This window comes from Urocitellus parryii, chromosome 6 (genome assembly GCF_045843805.1).
Source record: "Urocitellus parryii isolate mUroPar1 chromosome 6, mUroPar1.hap1, whole genome shotgun sequence".
Taxonomy (NCBI): domain Eukaryota; kingdom Metazoa; phylum Chordata; class Mammalia; order Rodentia; family Sciuridae; genus Urocitellus; species Urocitellus parryii.
Genome location: NC_135536.1, coordinates 130,335,076 through 130,347,559, shown reverse-complemented (window position 1 = coordinate 130,347,559; position 12,484 = coordinate 130,335,076). Strand labels below are relative to the sequence as shown.

General features: G+C 33.7%; 1 protein-coding gene across 3 annotated transcripts in view; it reads left to right on the top strand.

Moving 5' to 3' along the window:
* Efl1 (elongation factor like GTPase 1) overlaps positions 1–12,484 on the top strand; it is a 136,723-nt gene that overhangs the window by 105,870 nt on the left and 18,369 nt on the right. For all 3 annotated transcript variants that reach the window (XM_026388182.2, XM_026388183.2, XM_026388181.2), the window contains 2 exons: positions 1,666–1,813; positions 9,465–10,447. In XM_026388182.2, coding sequence (XP_026243967.2) covers positions 1,666–1,813; positions 9,465–10,447 — 1,131 coding nt within the window. The remainder of the gene's footprint in view (positions 1–1,665; positions 1,814–9,464; positions 10,448–12,484) is intronic.

The following is a 12,484-nucleotide window of genomic DNA, read 5'->3' as shown; positions in this document are numbered from 1 at the left end:
ATTTGAAAATGTGTCTCCTTGCTTCAAATATCATTAAAAATATATTTTTCACTCACTGTTAAACTATTATCTTTACTTTAAAGAGACAGGGGTTTGTGCATGTGCACTCACACATGTGCATTTGTATGTATGTATTGTGATTGACTGATAGCTGAAAGAAAGCTTAGCCTTAATTATTATTGTTGTTCCATTGTGCTTGGGTTATTAATATTGCCAGTGGTCTCTTTCTAGGAATCTTTTTAAGCCATGTTTCAACTTCTCTGAAGGTTAAGCTAATATCTGTAAGTCTACTTAATTAAGCAAAAAAGGGCTAGCTGTGGCAGAGCACTTGCCTAGCATGCATAAGACTCTGGGTTCAATCTCCAGCACCACCACCCCCCAAAAAAAAATTAAGCAAAGGAAAACTGCATTGTGCTTAAGAGGAACACACAAAGATGACTTTTTTGATCCTGTATACAGGATCCTTCAGGATGCATGCATCCCAGACATGGCTCATGTAATCTGACCTATAGAATTCTGACGGCCATCTATAGAGCCCGGACCCTGTAGCTGGCTAACTGGCTTTAGAACCAAGTTCTACCATTTGGTTGTTCTTGACTTTGAGCACAAATTTCTTATATTCACACTTGTTTCCTCACCTACAAAATGAAACCATTTAATCTTACTTGCCTCATAGTTAATCATATTGGTAAAGTGTTTGCCAAGACATTGTTAGTGCTATACAGTGTTAGTTATTATTAGAAGAACTTTATTTCAAAAATAAAAAGGTATAGAAGTTCTGATATTCTCTTCCTGCCCCCAAATTAATAAAACTTTTGTGAGGCATATTGAAAACTACAGTCTTACAGAAAGTTCTTAAGGTTTTACATGTTTCACACATTGAAAACCATGCATTGAAGAATTGCTAAGTATTTTGGTCAAATGTAGAATTGAAACAGTACTACATAAAAGTGCCCTCAAAGTCAAAGCAGCAGCAAGAGACTTCCTCTGGTCTACCTTGAGTGAAGAGTAACAGCTACATATATGAAAAGGAGTGAGAAAGAAACTGAATTCAAGATGTATACAACAGTCCCCATCTGAAATCTCAGCTCCCTGAACTGTAGGGAAGCAGCAGTAGTACACCAAACACACAAGCAGAAATGAGGGCAAGAGTTCCAGTAGTTCCTTAGTAAAATAGCCAGGTAGAATACCTAAAACCGACATTTCTGCCTAATGGTTTCACAAGTAGTTATTTTTAATATGAAGCTCTGGTAAAGTTTCTTGAATGTATTAAATACTTCTTTTGTTTATTTGTTTATTTTATATGTACTATTTGAGAAAGTATTGTTACATTTCTAAGTGTATAATGTGTACTTTTACAATATATTTAGTTGAATTTACAAGCATAATAATAGTTTATATCTGCTGAGTATCTGAAGAAGTGGTATTGGTCAATTTTGGAGTTTTAATGATAAACTTGTGAGTGTCTCATGTTAACTGTCTATACATATAAATTAGTAGAAGGTAGTTTTTTTTTTTTTTTCACATCACTGCAGTATTTAGAAGAAAAGTTAAGTGTTCCTCTAAGAGTTTCATTATAATTTTCTTGTCAGTGACTGTGGCTATCACCTTTAGATGGCATTAATCCTTATATCATTTAATCAGTATTTTGTTTTATTAACCTAGGTGAAATGCCCCAGCTTGTGAAAGGAATGAAGCTGCTAAACCAGGCTGATCCCTGTGTCCAGATTTTAATTCAGGAAACTGGAGAACATGTTTTAGTCACAGCGGGGGAGGTCCACCTTCAAAGATGCTTGGATGACTTAAAAGAAAGGTTAGATGAAAATGTTAGAGATGCAGAAATGATAGCTCTACAATCAATGGGATGTTTTGGTGTCCCTTAAAACTGATCAAACTAGACTATGGCTTATTTCTGGAGAAAAAAGCCTACCACTCAGACATGAACTGCTATTGTATCATAAATTTAATTCTTAATAACTGAAAAATGGCATTTACTGCCTATACTTGTATAATTTTGCATTTTCTGCTTGAATCAATATTTTCATATATATGTGTGCATATTTTACTGTAAGCGTACATACACATGCAAAGACTATCAGGGCAACAAAACAAAATTTAATTGTTTTGAATGTAAGCTGAGATTAGGGCATACTTCTTTTCTTCTTGCTGTGGTCTCTACAGTGTATACTTCTGGAAGTCTTGATATTTCTCTCTGAAGGTGATAGATGAAGCATGTTAAATGAGCACACCAAATCACTCTTTGTAATATAATAATATTTGTCCTCTCTGTTCCATTGATAATGTTTGTTTATCTCAGCAGTAAGGAAAATGCCAAAGAATAAGAAAAATCATTTGATTGTCATGCAGAAATAACCACCATTGCATTTGAGTTCATAAATCTACACTTAGCTTTATGCATATTCAATATACACAGCTCTCTGTAGACACAGCTCTGATTATTGGGTTAAGATAAACCCCTGGAGGTATTATTACTTGCTCAAAAAGTCTACCCTAGAATAGTGATACCATTTGAAAGTGTTCTTTGGTCATACTTTTGCCAACCTTGCTTATTATATCATCTTTTGAAAACTTTACCAACCTAGAAGAGAAAAGATGTTCATTATTAATATATATTTCTGTGCTGTGCTAGTGAAAAAAATGGAGAATTGTCCTGTAATTACCCTTGTTACTTTAAAAAAATTCTGAAACTATAATAATCATAACTATTTATTAATAATCAATATGATCATATACTAAATATTATGTAGCAGTCACTGCACTATGTAGAGTGCTGTTTATCATATACTAAATATTATGTAGCAGTCACTGCACTATGTAGAGTGCTGTTTATCTCACTTAATCCTTAAAATCAGTCTTATAGTCGTGGTATGACAATAACTAATAATCATGATAGACTGAGGCAGCTCCTGTGTGGCATCATCCCTGTGGGATTTTGTGGGATCTCTTACCAGGGAATGTTGTCATGTCTATTCTTCAGTTTAAAATGGTGTTGTAGGCTTTTTCTTGTTTTTAGTGTTTTTATAGCCATTTTTTTGTACAAAATCAGAACGTAAATCTTTCACTTTTATCACCATTTTCTTGGATTTTCTAAATGTTCTAATGTTCATTGGAGAATAATATTAATTAGGTAAATCAAAAGGCATATTGTAGTTTAAATAATAACTTCTTAGAGGGTTTTAAGAAGCCTTTGAAATATTTTTTTTGTTTGTGTCTTTGAGCTAAATTATTTTTCCTTTTTTTATTCTACTCCAAATTAAAGTCCACATTAAATAACTTCATTTCTCAGGTTACAAACTCCTTTTTAAAAATCATGCTTTTTGGTTTTTAGAATTAGATTTTTAAGTAAAATCTCCACCCTTATGCCCAAAACTGATTTTAACAGAGTTACATATTTATATCTTTGTTTTCAAAGTCTTTTTTCATTTTTATTTCATGATTTTAACTGTGGATACTTTTTAATCTTGGGAGAGGAAAAGTAAGAGAAATTCATTTTCTAGAAATGTGCCCTGAACATGGTATTAAAATATTTTAAATAAATATAAAGGCCAAAAACCAATCTATGTAATCCTTCTAAAAAGTATTCATATCCAAATACCTAAAAATAATTTAGAGTTACATTGAATGGGAACAATAAAAGCAATAACATTTCTGCTTTTGTAAAAAAGTATCTTCTGCTCTAACAAGACACCACATAAATTGTGAACTATTCCTTATGTGCTTTCCCTAAAATTTCAATTTCTGAAATTGCTGCCTCCCACCTGCCATCCCAAACAAAAGTTTCTTTTGCATTGTGGCTTCATATGATGAAAGAATGACCTCAAACTCAGTGTTACCTGTCAGAACTCAGAGAGGTAACCAAGGAGAGAGAAATATCCCTGTCCCGCATACATGAGTGTCAGCTAGAGCAAGTGCAGGTAAGCGAGGGGATGATGGACAGACCCACTGGGGGAAATGCAGGCTGTGTTTTATTTATATGACACAGGAAGTATTGTCTTTGAACTCTAGGAAAGCTGCATCAAGTGGTGTTGATATTGCATCCTTTAATACCCATTGTCATGTGGAAGTTGAAGGCACCTTAGTGATTGGGTACTAGATACTTTGTCCTGGGCAAAGAAACATAAGAGAATGTCATTAGCTGTCTCATGCCAGTAAATTTAAAGGAAATGAACAAATTCCTAGAAAAATCCTACCAAGAAGAAATAGAAAATTATAGTCCTGTAACTATCAGAGGAATTAAAGTTTGAATAACATTAAATATTTCAGTCAATGTAAATTCATCAGATTAACAGGAAAAAAAATGAGTGAAATCACCTCATGCATGATCAAATCTTAGCATACCAGGAATAAAATAGAACTTGCTTAAACTAATACCAGTTGTCTTCAGAATAATCCTAGCAAACATATACTTACTTATGAGATTTTTGAAAGCTGTCCTTTGCAATCAGTAATAAGCAAAGGACCTACTATTACGGATTCCATTTAACAGTTTTCTGGAGGTTTCAGGCAGCATTAAATAAAAGAATAAAAATTTTAAGATATTGAAAATTGAACAGGGAAAACTAAAAACTGTCATTTGCAGATGATATGGATTAAAAATCCAAAAGAATTTATAGACATTATTAAGTTTAGTAATAAATTTATCAATGGTTGCAGAATTAAAGTTTAATATGAAAAATCTATTTTATTTCTATGTTCTAGATATATGCAGAAGATGAAAACTATTTTAATATTACCATTTATAGTCACAACAAAAATATCAAATATTTAGGAATAAAATTTACTCATTTATAAATCCTGTATGCAAAACACACACATATACATACACACAAAAGGAGTACATGCCATCTTCGTGGCTTGAAAATTCAGCAATATAATGAAGTCCATCCTCCCCAAACTGATTATAGATTCAAAGTAATCCTGGTGGATTCCAGTGAGTTTATGTTTATGTATGTTTGTTGATTGTAAAATTTCAATGGAAATGCAAAGGGCCTAAAATAACCAAAACACCTTGAAAGTAGTAGAACAAGGTAGGAGCTCTTGGTGTACTGGAAATAAAGTCTTGTTTTAAAGTTACAGTAATTAAGACTACATTAGATTGACACAAGAATAAACAAATAGATCAATGGACTTTAATAGAGAATCCAGAACTGGGTGGCATTGCAGAACAATGAGAAAAAGACAGATTTTTCAATAAATGATGCTGGCAACTTGGATAAGCTTCTTTTTACAGCTTCCACACACATTTTTAGGAATAGCTTACATACAGCAGTGTACTGTATAGAAAAAATGAAACTTCATGCCATCCTCAGAAATTTATTTCAGGTCAATTATAAATTAAAATGTGAAAATCAAAACTTTGCCAGTGTCTACAAGATACTATGAAACAGTATCTTCAAGACCTCGGGGTAGGAAAAGCTTCTTAAATCCAATATTAAAAGACTAATGGTCAAGTAAAGATTTGATCATCAACAAACCCTATGAAGAGAATAAGAAGACAAGCCAAAGGTCAGAGAAGAACTTTGTGATACCCATAACAAACTAAGGGACATGTGTCCTCATAAAGAATTTCTACAAATAAAATTAGATAAGGTGCAAACCACTTGAAAATAGTTAAGACTTGCATAAGTACTTCAAGGAAATCTAATGGCTAATAAACATAAAAAAAGGTATTAGACTTATTCATAATAGATGAAATACAAATTAAAATCAAAGTGAGATGCATATATATACTCACAGAGAGAGTGAAATTTTTAAGTCACATTATCAAGCAATGGTTAAGATGAGGAGCAATGAAAATTCACCTATGCTACTAGTGTGGGTGAGAGTTGATATAGTATGTTGGAATATGGTTTGGTATGATCTGCTAAAGTTGTATGGCTGGGCAGATCTCCCATATCTATTCTGTATATGCACATACAAAGCTGGGCAAATGCACGTCAATAAAAGTACTCATAGCAATAAGATTTTTAACAGCCAAAAGTTGGAAACAACTCAAATGATAAGTAAATAAATAAATAAATAATGCTATAGTCATACAATGGAATTTTATAGAATAATCTCAGAAAGAAGATTATAGCTGCATAAGACATGGATGAATTTCATGATATAATATTGACCAAAAAAAGATAAATACAAAAAATATTGATTTTTATTTGTGTAAAGTTCAGAAAGCAGTAGCTGTATCATATAGGAGTTTCATGTTTAGGTGATAAAAACAAGAAAAAGGGCAGAAGATACCAATAAAATTTAAGATAGTAGTGACCTTTATGGGATTAGGCAAAGGCACTGGGAGGGAGTGGTACTTCTGAGAACTAGATATGTTCTGTATTTTTTATATGGATCATAGTTTACATGTATGTTCACTTTGAGACAAGTGATCTTAGGTCAGTAGATTTTTGGTTTTTGGACCATTCTATATGGCTACTAAATTCTCAGTTATATTAGTAACATGTATAAAATTCTATAATTTTTTTTTTTATTTGTCATGGGACAGAGCCTGCCTTTAGCTTCTTTTTACAGCTTTCACACAGATTTTTAGGAATGGTTTACGTACAGCAGTGGGAGACTGCGAATACCACCTGTCATCTCCAGACCAGAGAAACTGTCAGAGCCCTTAGCATCAGATCTCAAGGTATTAATGAGCAGGTAGGACAGGAAGCCACAGGAAGTTTTCATGATGGAGTCTAAATCTCCTTCACTTATTTTGAAGTGATGATAGGCTCTGCTTTGCTGGGATTTAAAGACCCTCTGCTCCTGAACCAGGCCCACACTTCCGGGTGTTAATCATATAAGTGATTACTTTAGAAGACATCTTGGAACCTCAGAAATTTGAAGGACTTAAGTGGCTCTTAGTTTTTCTGACTTTATAATACAAGAGGACAATGTCATAGATATATTTTTCTCTCAAACTTTAAAGCTTTGCTGTTGGTTTTCTTGAATGTGCTAAGTATACTAATATATATTCTGTAAATAATGATAATTTTAAAACTTTCCCCTTTTCTAGGATTTCCAAGTGTTTTTTTTTTTAAGTCAAGAATAGGTATTGAGTGAATTCTGTTCCTGTTTCTATTCAGAATTCTGTTCCAGTTTCTATTCATCGATAAATCATTACCTCAATGATTAAAAAAAAAAAGAATAGGTATTGAATTTTATTGAATGCTGATTTGGCATTTTTCAAAGATGATTACATAAATTGCTTAATTTGACATTTTAATGTGGTATTAAAGGATCTAGTAGGAATTAATTTTTATATATCTTATGATAAAATATTACTTTGTTGCAAATTTTTTAATATGCTGTTTAATTCAGTTTTTCAGTAGAGCACAATGGCTGAGTGTGGATTATGAAGTCAGAATTAGATTTGGATCCTAGCTTCTCCATTTACTAGCCAGTTGAAGAAGATGCCTCCTCTATCTTATGATTTTCCCCTTTATAAAATAAGGATAGTATTAGGACCTCCTAAAGAAGTAATGCATGTGCAACACTTAACATAACACCTCCTACATAGCAAGCAATGGTCCAAAATAGAATTCGTCTGGTGGCACACACCTATAATCCCAGCAACTAGGAAAACTGAGACAGGAGGATAGCAAGTTTGGCAACTTAGCGAGGCCCTAAGCAACTTAGTTAGACTGTCTTAAAATTTAAAATAATAATAATAATAATAATAGGCTGAGGATGTAGCTCAGTGGTAGAATACCCCTGATTTTAATTCCCAGTACCAAAGAAAAATTAATTTTTAAAAAGATATACATACACCTATTTTTTATTTTTCATTTGTTATTTTATCTTGGCATCTATATTCAAATTCTTTGGTAAGATTTAACTATAGTTTTGTCTATGTAAGGTGTCAAGTTTGAATATCAAAATCCTTTTAAATTAGTACAATGTCAGGTAGACATTCACACAATGGCTGAGTGTGGATTATGAAGTCAGAATTAGATTTGGATCCTAGCTTCTCCATTTACTAGCCAGTTGAAGAAGATGCCTCCTCTATCTTATGATTTTCCCATTTACAAAATAAGAATTCACCTTGTGAATTCTGCAGCAATATCTGTAGCATTGAAATAAGTTAATCCTTGAAAGTGAAAAAACTTAGTGGCCAAATCTTTCTATTGGAAATAACCCGTTTTTCACATTTTTATTTTCTTTCATTTGTTGTTGTCTATTTTAGGTTCTATGTTCTGAAATAAATTTGGATATCATTATTTTCAGAAAACCATCCATTTATTGAGATTTTAGATTTATTCAAAGACATAAAATCGAATGTATTAGGTACCTACCCCACAACTACAAAATATAGAAGGCAGAAAGAAATCTAGAATCAAATGTAAGCATGTCAGAAATTCTCAATGTTAAGTTTCCTTATTGAATAATATTTCCCAGGGAAAAGTAGTTCTTCAAGATCTTAGAAGCCCATATTAATGTATATGTGTACATGCATACACATATATTTATACATGTTTCCACCCACATTTCTAATAGCAGATGTACTCAGACCAAAACTTTAGTGTGTTAACTGGCAGAAATAAGAGAAAAAGACTTCTGGTTTTCATTGTAATCAGAATCAAACCATGTCAGTTTCTAGACTCTGCCTTGTGTGGATTTATAATTTACTTGAAAAAAAAAAAAAAAGCCAGCATGAAACTAAACTTGATATCATGTGAGGAAAAAGACTTTCTGAACTTGGTGCTATTGTGGGGCTCAAGACCCGTGCTATACAGTAGTCACTATCGATGCAAAGCTATTTAAAATAAAATTGAAGTCATAAAATTTAATTTCCAGTTCTTCAGTCACACTAACCATGTTTCACATGCTTAGTACCTATGTATGACTATTTAAATAAAGTATTCCTTTCCTCAGTTTTACTAGCCACATCTGAAGTATTCAGAAATCACAATGAAGATAGAAAATTTTCACCATTGCTGATCATTTGGAAAGTCTTGCTCTTGACATATTCCTGTGTCATGCTGGCCTTACTCTGAGCCTAATTATCAAAGCAAAATCTGTCATAAGGATTTGACTAGTGATCCTGAAAGTCTCTGATTCTCTTTCTTTAGAGCTATAATCATTGGGCTTTTATTCTTCTGACTCTCAGATTGGCAGATTTTGTTTTAAAGACTATATATCAAATGCTATTAAAACATACATTTTCCACTCAAACATACCTATCTAAATAGATGATTTATTTTTCTCAAGAATGAACAAAGCAGTGAAATTCCATTACAAGTGAAGAACTCCCTTGAAGGTATGTTCCCATTAGAGGTAGTCTTTTCAATCTGACATAAAAGTAGTTTTTGAATTGTGATATAATGTAAATTACAGATCCTTTGCAGTAAAATAAATTTTATGTTTCTGTTTTGTTTGCACAATTTTCATTGCATAATATGAAGCTTTGATGCCATTTTTATTATAAACTTATGTTATCTCTCTTGAATTTGTAGGTTTGCAAAGATTCATATCAGTGTATCAGAACCCATTATTCCATTCAGAGAAACAATCACAAAACCCCCCAAAGTTGACATGGTCAATGAAGAAATAGGCAAACAACAAAAAGTTGCAGTCATACACCAAACAAAAGAAGATCAAAGCAAAATCCCTGAAGGAATCCAAGTTGACTCTGATGGGTTAATCACTATGACAACTCCCAATAGACTTGCCACCCTCAGTGTTCGAGCTGTGCCCCTTCCAGAAGAAGTCACTCAGATTCTGGAAGAAAATAGTGATTTGATTCGCTCCATGGAGCTGTTGACATCCTCTTTGAATGAGGGCAAAAATACTCAGATGATTCATCAGAAGACCCAAGAGAAAATTTGGGAATTCAAAGGAAAACTAGAGCAACATTTAACAGGGAGAAAATGGAGGAATACTGTTGATCAAATCTGGTCATTTGGCCCAAGAAAATGTGGGCCTAACATACTAGTTAATAAAAGTGAAGATTTTCAGAACTCTGTATGGTTAGGCCCAACTGGCAGATCTTCAAAAGAAGCCAGTAGATACCGAGATTTGGGCAATAGCATTGTGAGTGGTTTTCAGTTAGCAACCCTCTCTGGCCCCATGTGTGAGGAGCCCCTCATGGGTGTCTGTTTTGTTCTGGAAAAATGGGACCTAAGTAAATTTGAGGAACAAGGAGCAAGTGATAAGCAAAATCAAGAACAAATTGATCTGCTAGGAGAGAGACAGGAAGAAGATAAGATTCATCCTAGTGGAGGGGAAAACCAAGAGGTACAAGGTGTCTGCTTAGAGCCTTTTGAGAAGAGGACTTCCCCGAAAGGAGACTCTTCAATCACTGACTGCTATGGACCTTTCTCAGGACAGCTAATTGCCACCATGAAAGAAGCATGTCGCTACTCACTGCAAGTGAAACCTCAGCGCTTGATGGCAGCTATGTACACATGCGACATCATGGCCACCAGTGATGTTCTTGGTAAGAAAGGAAAGGGAAAGACCATGAGAGATTCCCTGATCAACAGTGAAATCCTCTAGATCCTAAGTTATAAAGGAATTTAGAAGCTACATAATCTTCTAATTTACTAAGAAATTGAGATTTTTGAAAGCCAGGGGTCTTAAGTATTAAAATCTTGAGGGAGGGGAATATGTGACTATTAAGATCTTTTCATTTGCTACAAATAGGATCTTTTGTTCCCTTTAATAATGAAAGGTCTGGTAAATGAGGATTAAACTGCTCTTACATGCAGCATTTTTTTTTATAGTGAACAAACATATCAATATGGGTAACCAAAGTCATTCTGAAAAGAATCAAAGAAAAATGGCAACATTCTTCTCCTCATAACACTAAAGGGCTGTTGTGAATACTGGGTCCTTTCTGAAAAAGAAAATCATTAGATTTTCTTTTCTTTTTATTATTTCACTGTGAATCATTATGTCAAACCCATTTCTGATTTTTGGGATAAGCTGCCTTAGGGATCTCAGAAGAACAGTTCCTGGGACACAGTAGATCTTTTTCTCTGGAGATCATGAACTGTTTCAGTGGTGAAGAGAAAAGAAAGGAAGGTGAGACAATGGACCAAATTACTAGTTTTCCTCTAGCTCTTGGTCCTTTGAGTCAGTGCATGGTTAATTTCTTTTTAGCAAGCTTTTTTTGCCAATTAATTTCTGAAAACAGAAATCTAAACACTGCCTCCCCCCCCCCCCCGCCAAAAAAAGAAGAAATTTAGGCTTGCATCAAAGTAAGGTTCCCATGAGACAAACTGAGCATCCATAGGAGCACTTCAGAAGCAGTTGGGTTAAACAAGACACATAGATTAACTTCAAGACTACTTAAGGCAAATGAGTCAAGTCTCCAAATATGATGTACAGTACAATATTTCACAACCCAGTTTGAGTACAACATACCTATCAGCCTCTCATGGAATCCATAGATTAGTTTGAGGAACACCTATCTTGGCTATTCCCAGACGTTATTTTACATTTTAATTAAGGGCATTTTTAAGAAGGCAGAAATAGAGTTGAAATCAAGGAATCCTGATTCCTTCAAATTCTTAAAGAAGTGTTTTTCTCCAGTCTTTCTGACCCTGGCAGATGCCATACCACCCTATTTGAGTGATTAGAGGATGTCTTTCCTATATTGAGCATTAAGTGTATCTCCTACTAGTTTCTAACCAGGGTACAGTTTGTCTCTATTCTACTCTCTTCTTCATTTTAAGGGAGTTGATTTTTTACTTTTCCATCCAGGAGAAAACTCAAGATTCTTCAGCTGTTTTCATGACTTGTGAACCTTTTCACCATTCCAGTTGCTGTCCTTTACATATGCTTTATTTGATCAATATCCCTCTTAAGAAAGAAGCCACCTTATAGATAATCCAGTCAGTACAGAACAGACACACTGTTACCTCCCACATAAGAGTTTAGCAATTGCATCATAAGTTCAGATAGCCCCATTTCTATTGTTAAAGCTGTTATATCTTCCTCCTCTATTCCCCAAAAAGCAGAATCCAAATTTTGTGGATTGCCTAAACTATAGAAATTATAGTCTCATAAACTTCTGTATATATGTACCAGTAATCTGAGTCTATACAATTTTTCTTAAATTACATATATAATAAACAAAAACAATAGTAAAGGAAAAAAATTAATGATAGGAAATATTTTAATCTTAACATTGATTCCTTTTTCATGTGTCTCTTTTTTTTGTACTGGGAATTGAACTCGGGGATGTTTTACCACTGAGCCATATTTTTTTTTTAACTTTTGAGACAGAGTTTAAGTTGCTGAGGGTGACCTCAAACATGTAATCCTCCTTTAGCCTCCCAGGTTGCTGGGATTACAGATGTGCATCACCATGCCTGATCCCTTTTCTTGACTGGTGAGAAGTAGACTCAGTAAGCTGTAAATCAGATGTTTTGGTGAAATTAAGATCTATAACATTCCCCTAATAGCCATCTTAACAGTTGTACTAGGGGGGAAAAAAAAAAGCTTCGGTTAACTAACTATTTTTTTTTAA